Source organism: Ciconia boyciana, chromosome 3 (assembly GCF_034638445.1).
Source record: "Ciconia boyciana chromosome 3, ASM3463844v1, whole genome shotgun sequence".
Lineage (NCBI taxonomy): Eukaryota > Metazoa > Chordata > Aves > Ciconiiformes > Ciconiidae > Ciconia > Ciconia boyciana.
The window spans coordinates 119304399-119321070 of NC_132936.1; the positions used below are offsets into that span (position 1 = coordinate 119304399).

General features: G+C 42.8%; 1 protein-coding gene across 15 annotated transcripts in view; it reads left to right on the plus strand.

The window, feature by feature from the left end:
• The first annotated feature begins 942 nt into the window (after window positions 1-942).
• The window catches only part of PLEK (pleckstrin), a 28233-nt gene continuing 12503 nt past the window's right edge, over window positions 943-16672 (plus strand). The window contains exons 1-8 of one of the 15 annotated variants that reach the window (XM_072857383.1): window positions 943-1035; window positions 3781-3904; window positions 4994-5194; window positions 5842-6008; window positions 7238-7350; window positions 7760-7867; window positions 8178-8346; window positions 12032-12187. In XM_072857383.1, coding sequence (XP_072713484.1) covers window positions 8299-8346; window positions 12032-12187 — 204 coding nt within the window. In that variant the 5' untranslated portion in view covers window positions 943-1035; window positions 3781-3904; window positions 4994-5194; ... (2 more) ...; window positions 7760-7867; window positions 8178-8298. Of the gene's footprint in view, window positions 1036-3780; window positions 3905-4993; window positions 5195-5841; window positions 6009-7237; window positions 7351-7389; window positions 7527-7756; window positions 7868-8177; window positions 8347-12031; window positions 12188-16672 lie in introns of those variants that run through there. The other 14 variants (XM_072857397.1, XM_072857386.1, XM_072857384.1 and 11 more) reach the window with 14 other exon arrangements.

Here is a 16672-nt window from a genome sequence, read left to right on the forward strand (position 1 = left end):
GGCAGCGCGCAGTGGGGTCTCGGCGGAGGGGGGCCTCCCCCAAATCACACTGCTGGTCCCCTCACCGCGGGGAGCCGTCTCCCGCGGGCTGATCGAGCCCTCTGGGGTGGGCTGAAGCATCTGCGTAGCGGCACGCAGGAGCCAGAGCTGCCTGAGAAGGAGGGGAGGGCGGAGAGCGAAGGGGTGGTTTTGTGGCTCTTCCGTCTCCCTGTACGGCAAAAGGTTTTTGTGAGCCACCGTGCCTAGAGTGAGGGTCAGTTTCTTGCTCCCTGAAGTCAACATCAATATTTGGGTCAGGGTCTCTGTTGGGATTTTTTAAATCACTTTATTGCAATCTTATTTTAATAGGAAAGAATCCTGCTGTAATTGCAGTATCAGATCAGATCTCATTTCTTTCAGTCTAATACTACTCTTTGCCTATGGCTGGTACCATTTCTTCTGGGAGAAAGATCTTTGAAACTGGAAGTTGTACCATAATTCAACTCTCCGCAGGTCTCATTCCCATCTAACAGTTAGAGATTGCTTTTAACCCAGGAGCAGGTTGTGCATCCTTTCCATTCTTTTGCATTTGTTCTTGTTTGCTGTTAAAACTGCAATATTCTTATAGCGGACACAGGACTTGGGCCACAAATATATTTTCTGTTTGACTGGACATTATGGCAGAGTTAATGATTTTGTTAGGAGAATTTCACAGCTACATGTTGTGCTGGACCTGATCTTTTCTTTGTTTTTCTAAAGCTGGGGTGTACACATGGTGCTGACATGTAGTATTGCTAAGCCAAATGGAAGATGTAGCATTACCCAGCTGCATTTCTTTGTGCATGCAAGTTAATTAGTGAATTAATTTTATTGTGAGCATTAAGCAAAATAATACATTCTGCTGAAAACTTAACCTCTGCAAAAAAACCCCTTCCTACTGTATTTGTCTTGATTAGGTATCCAGCTAAGAAGAGGCTTCATAATGTGTCCAGCCAGACAGGTTTCCACAAGGATAAGAGCAGGGCATGATCCCTGCCTCTCAGAACTGTGTATGTGGTGAGTTTTGTAAGTAACTTCCCACCTTCGATAGCAGTCACTGGCAGCAGGGACTTCCCTATAGGGAAGTTGTTACACAATGCAGTTATTGCTTCTCCTACTGAACAGTCAAGAGTGAAACAAATGCTATTAAAAAATCCCCAACATTTCCCTATGTATGATGAGGTAGCAGCATTATCAACATTAATGTATGAGAAGAATCTTTCAGGCTTGGTGAGTCACCTAAGACTCTTGTATTGTCAAAAGGCACCTAATCAAACGGTAGTTGCATCTAATCAAGTAGTAAGTTGCAGGAGCAACTCATCCCACTGTGGGGGCCAACATTTGATCACGAATCATACAGTGGACTCCACCGATATGTTGCAAAGACCTTGGCTGACTTTAAAGGTCCTCAAAAGCAGTCCACCAAAAGTTAGGTAAAATGAATCCCTCCAACCATTGTCAAGGTCAACAATGAATGGTCTTGAAAATATCTTGGAAGTTATCAGACAATCAAGTGGTATGCACAGGTTTTCAGATGAGGAAGCAGCTGCTATATATAGACACGTATCTCATAACAGTATGGCTCCACAAAAGAAGACCATGTGCATTTCTCCCTATCTTTTTTGCTCATTGCAAGAGAATTCTAATTTTTTGTTATATTCTGCTGAAACTGCTGCACTTTGTGGCTTGTTGAAAGTTTTGCTTGCAGCAATTCCCACTTCTGTAAGTTTAAATGTAATTCAGTACGAAATCATAGAGGCCTTACACATCGGGAATCTGATAGGATCACTTAAAGTGGTGTGTGAAGAATAATGGCCATTGCCAGGGATCAGTTTTACTCGCCTCATGGGCCAGACATATCATGTTGTAGTAAATTGTGTGTAGCTGAAGACATTGATTGCAATTAGTTTCCCAAGTACGTGAGAGGTTGGATCTATAACGAGGTTTTTTTCCCTTATTATTTCTGCCTGAGTGATCATCTTTCTCTGGACACAGCTCAGGCTGTGACTTTATTCCGGACCACTATGGCAAAATGTGGCAAACATGAGGGAGAACTGAAAATCATATTATGGATTATGTATGCTTAGGCTGAGTAACTGTTTTACCATGCGAAAGTGAAACGTGAGAGTAGAACATTTATGAAGAAGGAATTTTAAATGTAGGCATAGCCTTTCTTTTTATGGATCTGATAACTTTGCATGCATTAGTGCATTTACTTACCTGATCCTACCAGATGCTCTTTATCAGTGTAGATCAAGGGGAGGGATTGCCTTTGCTAAGTCTTTCTGGGAGGTTAGTTTTGTTGCTGCCCACCTTAATGGCCCTGACCAGCCTCACTGGGGCCTCTACCCACACCTCTGCCCATGGGCCCTGTTTCAGCTCAGCCCTAGGCCTTCAGTCCTTTCCTGAGTTATGCTTAGGAGTGCTGGTCTCCAGCTTTGCCACAGACATATCCAGCCATGGATGCTCTTGATCTTGACCTGTGGGCTGACTACCTGGCTTGACCTCAGCTCATCCCTATGGAGGTGCCTGATGCTGTGGGCTGCCCCCTCACTGAGGGTGGTGGGGTGGGCCCTGGCTAGAGAAACTTATGCCCTTCCAGTCCCCGTGGGGATTTTCTGTGGGTCCCAGCCCCCAGGCTGCTGCATGGTTATCTGGTATTAATCGCTTGATATTCTGTAGGGAGCAAAATACCTGCAGGAAGAAGGAGGCAGTGTGGTTTTGCCAGGAGCACAGAGCAAATGTGCTGACGTTTACAAGATTCAAAGCTAAATAGATCATCACAGACTTAGGACAAGGTCCCATTTCTCCTAAGCCATAGCAGTAATTTACTTCTAGGAACAAAGAGATAAATTTGTGTCCATTCCTCCATTCTCTACACCTACGTTTGAGGGATGGAGGTTGGAATCTTTAATGTCTTTTGTTGTGGTTTAGTCCCAGTCAGCAATTCAGTACCACACAGCTGCTTGCTCATCCTCCCCCCCCCCTGGTGGGATAGGGGAGAGAATTGGAAGAGCAAAAGTAAGAAAACTCGTGGGTTGAGATAAGAACAGTTTAATAATTGGAACAAACAAATAAACAAACAAATTTAATGAGAAGGAAAACAACAAGAGAACGAGAGAGGAACAAAACCCAGGAAAAAAACAAGTGATACAACCACTCACCATCTGCCGACTGATGCCCAGCCCGTCCCCGAGCAGCAGTCGCTGCCCCCCGGCCAGCTCCCCCCAGTTTATATACTGAGAATGATGTCATATGGTATGGAATAGCCCTTTGGCCAGTTTGGATCAACTATCTTTGCTGTGCCCCCTCCCAGCTTCTTGTGCGCCTAGCAGAGCATGGGAAGCTGAAAAGTCCTTGACTAGTGTAAACATTACTTAGCAACAACTAAAACATCAGCATGTTATCAATATTATTCTCATACTAAAATCCAAAACACAGCACTATACCAGCTACTAGGAAGAAAATTAACTCTATCCCAGCCGAAACCAGGACATCTTTGTAAAGTGCAAAGCTGCTTTTTTTGGTTTTTTCAGTCCTTCAAATTTACCTTTTGTTCCCCTGGCACCTGAGGCTTCCCAGCCTGTTTGTCTGGAGTCAGCAAGGTACTTTAAGCTAATTTCCTTCCCTTGGGGCAGGAACATTGCAGCACTCCCCTCTGCCCTGGTGAACCCCTTAGTGCTTTTGAAGGGAGTGGTGAGCTCCCTCGAGTAAGCTGCAGCCAGCATGCTCAGCTATTCTCATCTCTCTTTTTCTTCCCAGAACTAGGAAAGGCTTCTCAGGCTGCAGCTTCATCCTCCAAGACCTCTCTCTTGTGCCTAGGCCTTCCCTGCTGTGGCTACATCGCCTGCATGTATCACTGATGGGGAACTACTGTAGGGGAGGGGTGAGTATGTCACAGGTGAGGTTGGATGCCTCCAGTGAAAAGTCAGAGCTAATACGTAGATAAGCCATGGCCTATGCTTTGTGCTGGTCCAATTTGTCTAGAAAACATTCTGGAGAAATCCATTTGGTCTCTCGACTGCATCCACTCAATATGATCTCTCTATGCCTATCTCTATCTCTATGACATGATAATATGTCAACTGCATAAGCTCTTTTCAATATTAACATTTATGCAGTTAGAGTTAATGCACTAATCCTGCTGCATAGCTCCACAATAATTAAATATATAAAATGTGCCTTGAGGTCAGAACAAGATGGTTTATTTATGACAGCCAACCCACAGCATTTAGATTCCAAGGTGGCATGGACAATACCTGTAATAGTCTTTTCATGCTTGCCCCTCTTTGATTCCTTTCTTAACACAGTGCTAAATTTGGAAATGTCCCGGGTTTGGGTTTCTTTTTGAGAAGTGGATGCAAAGCCACAATCTCTCGTTTGCTAAAAATAGCCATATGTGTGATTCTGTATGGAGTGAATTGTGCTGAGGCTTGCACCTGCCAGCTCTCAATTTAATACTGTAATTCTTTTGAGACCTCTGCCTCTGCGCAGAAGTGAGAAGGGGTTTTACTGAACTATAAGCTGGACTGAGTCTTTATCACCTTTGCAAATCACTTGTGTATATTATTTTTCCCGTGTAGACAACCATTTTGAACATATAGCATTTTGATTTAATTTCCCCTGGAAATGCAGCTTGATTTACTGGAGAAATACATATTTATGGAGAACTCACGTGCTCTGTTACAGATGGAGTGGGCTTATGGCATTTACAATGCAGCAAACATGGTTGAAAAACATATACGCAAGGGCTGGTAGAGAGAGCAGTGAAGCTGATGTAACAAGCTGAGAAACCGCCTATCTTCCTTGCAGCTGACACGTTTATTTGTAAAGATAAGGTTCCAACTTTCAGTATAAACGCCCATCAGTGTAAAGATACAGTTCCAATTTTCGGTATAAACGCCCATCAGTCTCTCAGCTAGATCACTTGCTCAGATAAATGTGGTTGATCACTTTTATTTTTAAATGCTTGCAGGAGTGGACCCTGAAGTAGCAGAAAAAACCCAGAATTTTCTGAGGAAATACAGCAGCAAGATCTCCCGTACAAGAACAGATCACTCGCCAGTAAACTGAGCTAAGATATTCAGCTCTGTTGCAGATTGTGCTATTGTGACAAATGTTGCTAATCCAGCATCATGCACCTTTACCTACTTCAGACAGAAATGGGGAGAACAGGGTAAGTTATACCAGGTTTCCACAATGCAGGTTACTTTCTCTTTCTGCCAGACAAAGCTCTATCCTCCCCTCTGTGGAGAGCTGGAAGAAATACAGCTCTTCCTCTCTCTTATGCCTGGTGCTGCTCTTGAGGAATGGCTGCACAAAGAAGATATGCATCAGCAGTCCAGGCTGTCCCTCACACCTGCCATGGCCACTGTATGGTTAAGGACCATTTTGCTTCTCGTGAATGATTTAGCTGATCAGCACATTTCTGCCTGGGGGAAGATGAAGTGCTGATTCCCCTGTGGCGATGTGTGATAAATGAAACCAAGCCTTAGTATTAAAAGAAAAGGATTGTTCCAGACATGTGAGGTAGAAGGGCAAAAGGAGTAGCTGAGCTTTGAAGATGAAATAGAAACAATATAGAGAAAACAAGTGTTATAAAAGTAGTTGCTTCCAGCTAATATTGGATAGAGGTCATTTCATGCGTTGACACCTGAGTTGCTTAAGTAGCTAATGGTAAATTCTGGAGTCATTGGCTTGGTGCCACTGTGTCTAGAATTGCATTTCACACCTCCAAGGGCTTTTCATGCAGGGAAGTGAGAAACTGAGCTTTTGCAAAATTGTGGAATTGGCATCCTTTTCTGTTCACATTAAACTTTTTAGTATGAGGTCATATAGATGTTCTGTTGAAGAGGATCTGTCCCTGGACATTTCATATCATCAGTTTATGTGGAGTGCCCTGTCATCCTGACTCAGCACAAACACTGAACCAGCAGGAGCAGGTGAGCAGGAAAACAGTGGAAAGACTGCCTACAGGGAGGAAAATGCTGGTAGGTTCTTTTGTCTTTGTTCCCCATAAGCCCTTCCAGCTGGAGAAGGGGTTTCCTTTCCTCAGGTCTGAGGGGCAGCAGGGTAGAGACAGAAGGAAGAGCTAACTGTGAGCTAGTTCTTGGTCTCTAATGCTCGCCCCAGGCTCTGTAGCATTATGGCCTCAGGGCAGCTACTAAAGGGATAGTTTGGCTTCCAGCCATACAGTGAAAGGTATTTAATTTGAGTTGTCATTACCTATGACCTGTATTTTTGGGTTACCCAATCAGAGGAAAAAAAAAAAAAATGTACCTTTTCCCAAAGATGGAACCACTGGAATAAAAGGGAAGAGGAGGAAATAATTCACCTTCTTAAAGCAAAAGGAATTACTGACCAAAAAAGACATTATACAGGAGGAGTCTACAAGCTCCTGAGTCCATCAAGCGTCATTTTAAGGCTTGTGGGAAATGAAGGGAGCCTTCACAGAAATATAACTCAGAAATTCAGTTAGATCATCTCACCTCTGGAATGCATCTTCAGTTCATTCCAGGCCCTGGGAGTGGCAGGCAGATTCTTTACTGTAAATGTGACACAAAGCTTTTTGATCACTTTTTAGTGATAAATTTTTACTTCTATCTTGGTTTCCAAAGAGCATGAAGCTTTTACTAGCTATGTGTGACTTTCTGTCTCTCTAATAATTTTAGATTCTGTTGGCTGATGTCAAGTATACTTGACAGCCAGAGAATTGGAAAGCGTATATTGAATCTTTGATTTGCATACTGCCTAATGGATGATTGACTTGGTCAACAACTAGGGCCTTTAATAGCAATCAGATCCTCACAATAGCATGATTTACATGAGCAAAGGAACAATGTACTGAGACTCTGTAGGTTCTAGAAACAAAACCCAAACAACATAATAATACATAAAATCATCACAAGAAGGTATGCTTTGGGCAGAATGCACTGCAAAGTGTATAGCCTGAGATTGCTGGTGCAGACAGGTGCTCTGCCTGAAGATGAGACTGGAGGGGTCATTTAAGCAGCAGGTAGTTGAGAAAGGTCTGGAAAGGAAAATCTCAATTCAGACAGTGAGGAGAAACATTCAGCAGCTGGGATAGTGAAACACTAATACAGATAACCAAGGAAGGAGTGGAGTCTCATCTGTGGGAGAACCACTAAATAGGCATCAGTGAGGAACGGCTAGAGAAAGTCTCTGAGGGCTCTTCTAACCTTCTGATCCTCTATCACAGACCCTGTATTCTGTATACTTCTGAGTGAAGGCTGAGACAGAGAGTCAAATGGAGAAGAGGAATTTCTGTCTGCAGAAGAAGTCCCTGTTTGGGGATCTTTACAAGTGGCAGAGGTGACAGACGGAGTAACCCTGGGCTTAACCCTTATCTGAACGCATGCAGCTGTAAAAGTGATTTGGAGTCTTGTGCATGGGAGAATACTTTGCTCTTGGCAATGCAGCAGCCTCCTTATTGCCTCCCATATACCACCACCCTTCCTTCTGTATGGGGAAGAGGGTTTGTGACTCTGGTATATATCAGCTTTTGGAAAATTATGGTTTTGCCTTATCTTTTACCAAATATAGCCAAATGAGCCCTGCAGCAAGTAAAAGATGCTTGTAGAAAGTGACATTCTGCTGTGCTTTATGTAATGCGCTGCTCTAATCCATTTATGCCTATTTGACAGCTAACCTCTTTGGGAGGCCTCAGCATCAAACTCCAAAACCTGATCAAGTCTGATAAACACATTTCTTGTATCAGCAGAGGGCGCATCGTCATTAACCAAGCGAGGGCTCTCCAGCTCACTGCCAGAGCGCACGTGCTCACCCACTGGGAGTCAGACTTCAAAGATGGGATGAAGTGACAGAACCGGTGAGTTGGAAACCTGTCCCTGAGGTCCTTTTGGCATGCACCAAGCAGCAACACAGGACACCACCCTGTTTGTTGTTTTGCTAGAGTTCATCTATTTGCAGAGTGGGCCTGGTTTCTTGGGATTGGGCACTAAAATGCTTATTTAGTTTCCCAGGACTTTGTCATCGAGGCTGGCCATGTATGATACAGTTGAGCATTTTGTCAGGCTGCTGCCTGTTCTGTCAGAGGCAAACTATAAATACACACATGCTTCTGCGTTTCCCAATCTCTCACTCTGTAAGAGGAAACGGGCTTGTTTTCATGTGATTAGCAGGCAGAGGAACTTGTGAAAGTGACACAGCTGTACTGTAAAAACGCCAGCCCACAGGCTTTGCTGCCAGAGCAACTTAACTGCCAGCGCTGATAGACCCAAGAGCAGGATTGCCTGAGACATGGAGCGAGAACCAATGCGCATAAGGGAGGGCTATTTGGTTAAGAAGGTAAGTGGGCAGTCTTGGACTGAGTGGAGGAGGAAGCTAACTCTGAACAGGTTGGGGAGGTGTAGGGAAACATACTTTCGTTTCAGTTATTGAAAAAAGGATCATTTTTTCCAAAAAGTAAAGGCAAATGAACAGAATTCCTTGAGCAGTAAAACAATGTGGTCTTAGTGATTATAGAGGTACGTGCTAGCAGTTATATCTTGTCAGAATACTACATAAGGCATTTTGCACGTATCTCAGATGTACCTTTGGATCAAAATATTTGTATTTGAATTAAGTAACCTAATGCCCTTAGTGGAAGATTGGCAAAACAGGTAACAGCTTGAAATGGCCACAGCCTGCTCAATTGCACTTAATCACTGAGTTAAACATCAAGGAAGCATAGTGAGATTAAAGAGGTCAGATCACCTTGGCCTAGAGACAGCGTGTGGGGCCACGGGCACTTCCTTTCTTTGGGAAGGCAGTCGCTGCCCCACAGCAACCTCTGCTCTGGAGTCTTTTGTGGTAGAGCCCATAGGATAAGGCCTTGACAATCCTTAGTGAGATCAGTCTGGCTTAAAGCAGCCTAACTAAACAGTTTTGGTCCTGGAGCAAGAGAGGATCTCTCTCCTGTGGTGTCTCTGCTCATCAAAATGAGAATTTCACTCATTAGAACAGCTGGCTGGAGGGATCTCTAATCTGGGACCAGTGTTGTGAAGAGGCCACTCCTCAGTCTTATTTCCACTGACACTGAAAGGAAGTAAGTTCATAATCGCAAAGCTGCAGTGATGCTGTCATGAGGAGGGAGAGAGCCAAATTCGTGCTGTGCAGATTGCAGATCTCTAGTTCCAATGGCCTGATATATAGAGCAAGCGGCTCACGATCTGTATTCCTCCAGGACAGGGGAATGGCTGGAAACTTAGACACTGGGACAATCCCAAACTGTGTGCCTGGCTGGGTATGCCAGGGAAAAGATGCATACAGATGTGCCAGTGTCAGTCCCTCACATTCCTGTGGGTGCTGGGTCCCCAAAATGTCTCTCTGTGCAGGTACTACTAAAGTTGCTGCTGGGCGCTGCTGCAATGGCAACAGAGAAGTGGAAACTGTGCCCGTTTCCTAGAATAGCCTCGTAAATGGCTCTGTTCTTACAGAAGTGAGCTTATGCTGGTGGTGAGGAGCAGCAGTGTGCTAGAGGAAGGACTGGAGGGCAAAAGGAGCAGAAGATACAGATCAGACGGGTACCAGCTGTTTGATACATCAGTGAGGCTGCTGTGAATTCCACAACCAGAGCTTCCAGCAAGGACGAGCGTGCCCCTGATTAACCTTACCTGCTAATTATGTACTCTTCTACTCTCCTTTATGCCTGTAAAGTGAAACCAAGGATTTGACCTCCCAAAGGAGTAATCCATGCAGCCACAGCTCTCTTTGCAGAGAGTGAAAGCCATTTGTCACTGACTTTCTCCTCTTGATATTTACATTAGGCTGGGGAACAGTGCTGTGCTTGGGGGTCAGTGGTTTAGCTGAGACCTCCAGTAAATGTGTGTTCAGACTTCAGTGTTGATTTAGATCAGCTTAAACCTCTGTTGGGGACCTTGTGTCATCTTCTGAGCATAAGAAACAGCTAATTTTCTAATCTTGTAGTGCTGCAGATGTTATAAAAAGAAGTTGTTCTACCAAAGGGAAGTTGCATGTGTTTTTAAAGTGGCTAATGATTTCAGAGAGCAATTCAAGGAACGCCTGTCTCTATCTGCAGTCTTTGGAGTAGGTGTGACAATTTTATTTTTAGTCCAGGAAAATCAAATCCAGCAACCTGCTTTATTGTCTTTCATGAGATGTTATAGATTAGAACAATGTGACCATGTTTGGGTTTGCTGATGGTGTGGATCTGAGACTGCCAGTCTAATGCTGCTCCGCGGTGTCTTCCATTGGCAGACCATGTCAGAGTCTGATCTTCAGGAAGTACCGGACTTGTCTGTTTATGAGCAGAAGTATTGTAACCTGTGATAAACCCACAAACAAAAGGAAATGGAAACAGTTCTTGTCTTGACTCATCATCTTAATTGATTTCTTAGCAGAAAATCAGTGAGTGGGTCAATTTGGGCTCTCAAAAAATGGTAAATTCTTATGGCTTATTAAAAAAAAAAAAGAATCAAAAGAAAACAGCAGTCAACACATATGTGGTACCCAGATGAGACTCTTCTTTGTAGTTCCCTGTTTCGATGGGTTTCCAGAGAACACCCAGGGCAGTGCCTTTCCTTTGGAAGGTAGCATTAATTTGTGGGGCACCTTCTGCTTCCAGTGAGGGCTGCAGAGGCTGGAAGCAGGTCCTGCTCTTAATAAGGTCTCGGCTCACAGTTTTCCCTCCCAACCCTGTAATTGCACATAAGGTCTGATTCAGAGTGCAAAAGGCCTTTCTTGGAAGGTAGGGCAGCAAAAAAGGATGTGACAGACAAAGGGTTCATTTAGGGAATAAAAAAAAAAGACGACTCATGTTTCTGTCCCATTCACTTCTGCAGAAATACAAAATGCAAATATAACTAACTCTGCCCAGCTCTCAGGTTTAACAAATCAAAACAAGCCATTTGCACAGCACAGCGTTGGCTGCCTTGCTTCTGTCTGCAGCTTTAGCACTGCTCAGCCACCATGGTCTGAGGAGGACAGGGATGTTGTGGATGGAGTTGGAGGAGGGGGAGGATAAATTTAGGTCTCTCTTTGTAAAACAGAACGAGCAAGGTAAACTAATATTTTTGAAGGATGGCCTCTGATTTGGGGCCCACAAATGTTGGTTGTGCTTTGGTAACTCTTCAGAGGAACTGTTGGTATTTGGTATTCAGCATATCTAAATGTTCCTTTGGCTGAGTAGTGAGTCACTTGGGTATCTGGGATTGTGACCACTTTTGAAGCTGGTTGCAGGCAGGACCAGAGAGGTCATCAGCTAGGGTGCAACAGTCTTAGTAATTCTAGCAGTTAATCATGCGCAACACAGAGAGACGAGTCATTCCTCTCTGAGTCCCTCAGAGTTTTGCTGTGTGTTTCACTATATGTAGGATCCAGCCCTGTCTTTATCTCTGTATTTCTTGCATCTAACAGCTGTGTTTCACGAATAGGAAGTAAAAGCTTTAAAAGATGAAATGAAGCACTTCAATTCCTCACCACAGCAGTTGGAGATCTGCAGCCTCAGGCCCTTAAACTATTCATTACTCTTACAGTTTGTTCTTATATGTCTAGAAATCCTCTGCGATGTGTGCTTCCTTATCAGATAGCCAAGGCTCAACGACTGACTGTATTGTAGCATCAAGTCCTAAATATAGCACAGGATGCCCAAATTAATGAGGCAAATTAATGTGCTAGTTCACATCCAGAAATTTTGAGGATTATTCATAATATTGCCCCTATGTTATCTTGAAGACAGTGGTTGGGACTAACTAATACTGAAAAGAAACACCTGCTGGGGCAGGCAATGCAATTTTGGAAAAACTCATGGCTGGGGTGACTACAAGGGGAAATTAATAGTGGTCAGAAGAATAACAACAATGTTTTTTAACCACATAGTAAGATGGGTGCGGTTGTGGTATGTTCCCCTTGAGACACTAACTACAGTTATTTTAGCATCAGTCAGACACTCCCTGGAAGGTCATATCTTCGGTGGATATCATATGAAGAGTGATTTATTGAACATAATATACATAGTGATTTATTGATGCAGGGCAGCATGTTTAATACCTGGAAGCCGATGTGGGTCGTGCTTTTAGAAGATGGAATTGAATTCTACAAGCGGAAGGCTGACAACAGCCCCAAAGGGATGGTCCCACTAAAAGGAAGCTCTATTAACAGCCCATGCCAAGATTTTGGCAAAAGAATGGTAAGTACTTTTTTATAACAATGATTGACAGTATATTTATACTCCTGGAGGCACTGAAGGAGCAAAAGGCCAGTGGTTACAAATTCCTTACACTCATACTAGTGGCAATTCTCACTTGTCTTAGAAGGTCACAAGCAGGCTTGGACTTGTGTAGTATTTGAAAGGTGTGACTGCTCAGGAAAAATTCAGGATACTTCAAGAGGAGCAATTCAGAAAGAGGTTGGTTGTTTTTGGTTTTTTTTTTTTAAATCTCTCAGCCTGTCAGAGAGCAGAGCTAAATTATATTGTTGTGAGGACACTTAGCAGCTGAATGGCACAACTACTGTATTAAATATAAATCTAGCTGCCACAGAATAAAGGTGTGGGAAATTATTTCATGACCAGCGGAAGCATTTATTTATTGTCAAAGAGCAACAACTGGCTGGCTCAGACAGGAAGGAGATAAATGCTGTGACACAAATGCCCAAGTAAAGCTGTAATTCCAAACCTTTTTATTACCATTTAGTAACGACCCAACCCCACACACTTCACATTAATGCAATCTGTATTAATCGCACACTGCATTGTTACGTGTAGGGCTTTTGCAAGTGACTAAGAGTCCCATCTACACTCAGAGAGAGAGGGAGAGCAAGAACTGAAACTGATTTAGAGAAATTAGTTCAAATGTTGCCTACACATGTGGGATCTCTAAGGTGGAGGGCAGCAAGTGCACAGACTGAGGTCCCAATTCCCAGTGAAACACACAGATCACTATATTCACAAATTCAGTGTCTTATTTGGCAGAAAATAAGATACAGGAAAATAAATGTACAAGCATACATATTTTGTTATAGGGTTCCTGAAAAATAGTTGTTGGTAAAACAGGATTTCTAGTATCAGCAAAGAATCATATCTTTAGTCAGTCGTTTGTTATTTCAGCAACTCAGTTTCATCAAATAGGCATTATACCCCTAGGAATTCCTCTGACAAAGTGGTTCCCCAGAATCTGGAAGATCATCCAATTACAGTTTAAAGAAATTTACCACAAGGATGCCTGAATAAAGATAGAAGTCTCTTAGAGCATTAGAAAGATAGAAAGAAAGTGTGAGAGAGTGCATGAGAGAGCAAGCTTCACTTTCTCATATGAGCAAAGTGAGGAGAATTATACCTGTCCTTAGGTTTTGTGGTAAGTGGGGTCAAGGTCCCTGGTGTCAGGTTTGGACCTGCTGGCTTTCCTTTTTCCTTCCTTTACTCTTTTCTTCTATTTTTTCTTTTTTTTTCCTTCTTTGTGCAGACCCCATATTTGGGGGGGGGGGGAAGTTGATTTTTATGGAGTCTTTTTAGACTTACATCTGTTAAGAAAAAAGGTCTCTTAACTTAAAAGCTCTCTTTGAGGCACTACGATAAAAGGATGGGACAGAGAATAAACATTGCTGTTAATCCTGTGCTGAGTCAAAGAAGTTGTAGATGGCTGCTTCTCCTGGGAACAAAAAGTTTTAGAGGGTCATTACCTTGGAAATCCCACCCAGAGCAGGATCATCAAGAGCTAGTGCTCTTCATAGCTCCCTGTAGGTACTGGGGGTTGTCCACAGAAGGAGACTGTATTATCCTGCCTGGAGGGAGAATTGCATGATCAGGCATTCCCACCCCATGCCCATCATAGGTTTTTTGATCCTTGAGCTGGCAAGGGCGATTGTCCAACTGATTCAGAAGGGTTTGAGACTGACTGCTGGTCAAGCCCATTTACTGTTCCTTATTGATAACAGCTCCTGCCTGAGCCACCCTTGGGCATGGCTGAGCAAACCTTACTGTTTAACCCCTCCAGCTTGGGATCTGACCTTCTGCTTCAGCCAGCATGGCTGTGTGTCAGTGCATTGCCTGGGCGCCAGCTGGGAGCTCTTTGTTACAGCACTTGGCTTTAGGTCTTTTGCAAACCATAAATAATAAAGGTGAAGCGTAATTACATCTAGGGACTAGAGCACAGGGCAGGAACATTAAATCACCAAATAAAGGAACAGAAATTAAGTATACCTGCACACATTTGGTTCTAATTCTGCTGATTTGAAACCATGTTCCTGCATTATCTAATTAACAAGCCTCAGCACAGCACTCCTTACTCTATACATGAGGTATAATGCATGGGGAGAAGGGTACTATGTTCAAGAGTATCACAGATCCTACATTATAATGGTAGAAATTAAGTTTTTCTCACAAAGCATTCCTTTCCAAACAGTTTTGTGGGGGGTTTTTTTGTTTTTTTTTAACTCCCACAGAGGCATTGATGTCAGTATTGGTCTATAGTAGTTGCTTGGAAATGTCAGTAACAGTAACGCATTTAACAATAACGAAAAGATAATTCACCAGCGTATGTGTATTCTACAAAATAGCAGAGAGGTTTGAAGTATCTGATGTCTGCTGAAGGCAGAGTGAGAGAGATCCTCACCTGCCCAAAGGGTTGCTTGAGGATGTACCAGTTTGCAGAAGATGCATTGCATCTCTATCAAAGGATGATGAAGTCTTTGAGGATCATTCCTTTGACTGCGATGAGTTTTATATTATGCTTCATTTTACATTATGAGTTTACATAATGAGTTTTACATTATGTTTTATTTTAGTTGTTGGAGCCTTTTCTGAGGGAGAATAGAGAAAAAAGGAATGATCTCAGACCTGGGGGTTGAGGCACCCAAAACACCTTTTCAGCAAACTCTGAAGCAGAGTTTGCTGAATTCAGTGGAAGCAATCCAAATGACTTCAGTAGGTGTTGGATCAGATCCTCCTTACTGAGTTGGTGAGATCGTTCTGCAAGTCCATAGACCAATAGTCCTGGAGACGTATTTTCTCTTAAAATTTGGACTGTTCAAACAGTCAAAACTGCAACATGCTCATTCATATAAGCAACACCATCACTGGGATTGTTCTTACAAGTAGTTACTGCCCAATATAATTAAACCTAAATTTCTACATGTATTCCTTGAAAATGTAGTATCTTGATTTTGTATCTTACACTTCACAGCTTTACTATACTGTTGAATCCAATGCCTCTGCATTCCATCCTGCCTTCTCATTGGTTATGTGCCAAAACATACAGTTATTCCTCTTACGGGAATTATTCTGGTTCTTATGCCTACATTTACTTCATATGGCTAGAAATGAAAGTATATTTTTAGGACAGGAGTTCTGTAGCGTGACAAGTGGGATAATTCTCATTAGGTTAGTTTTAAGTCCAGTCTCACTCACTTGGGCCCAGTTTGGAGAAGGGACTATTGAGCCATGAGCAGACTTTTATATTCATCTGGTTAGATTTCAGCTTTTTGAACTGGCTTATGTATCTGCATTAGGGCCTAGCTTGAAAACTCAGGGCACGTCACCAACCCACTTTGTTTACGAAGTCAATTGCAAAAAGCAGGTGCTGAGGGGAAAGGAAGCAATCTTGGATTTGTTAAACAGAGATATAGCCTGTTCAGAAGAGGCTGCAACTGCATATTTTGAGATTTTATTTCAAAATGCATTCACCACTCTTGTTATTCTTGATTTGAAGTTCGATCGTTGCTTAATGTGATGTTAATTCTGCTATACTTGTGCTTTCTGTGTTTTTCCCATGGCTTTCCTGTGGATAGCATTATCATGTATGGTTGCTCATAGTCAGATTCATTTGTCCTAACTTAAACTATCTAAAATGTTGGTGTTTAGTTCAGTCTAATGGTCTAATTTTCTCAAAAGCACAAACAGATACGCATCATCAGAGGAAGACTTGGTCACTTCTAGGATTGGAGACTCAACCTCTTCACTGATTTCAGAGGAAGCCTGGATGTCTAGCTTAGTGGCCTAGCTTTCTAAAAGCTAAAGTTAAGAGAAAGAGCTTTCCCAGACTCCTCTGTATACTGGAAATGAAAACTCTTCTTTAGCATTTCACTGTACATTGCTTCTCAGCTCTTCGACTTTGAGAATGCTGATTTTTCTTTCCTTTGCTAAAAGCTTGCTTTAATGCTTTGATATTTCATTCTGTTAATCTGGTGTGTTAGCATGACTCTTGGATATTGGGATTTGGAGAGATCTGTCTGTTTGCTTTTCACATGCACCATACATTGATTTTCAGGATGTAGCTCTTTACTGCATGATGGGAAAGGTGGGTGTAGCTGGAAATATGAAAAGTGTCAGATAAGAAATGGTTACTTTTCTGTCTGAAATGGATTTTTGAGGACCCACTGCTTTGTAAGTTTGAAATCTGTCTTCCGTGAAAGTCAGTGGGACTTCTGCACAATTTCAGGGTATCGGAATTTTTCCATTGGCAACAATCCGGAAGATGCATATTAAGGATGTTCAGAAATGTGCCATTTACAAATGCAAGCTTCAGTAGACTAATTCAGTGTTTTGATTTCATTGCTGTAGATTCACTGCTCTCTGCTCTTTGACGATAGTCCCTGCTTTACTTGCCCTCATAAAGCCATGCTGTTTGCTTGCTGATTAGCTTGTCATTTTTAGATGCCTGCTGAGTCAGAACCTGTT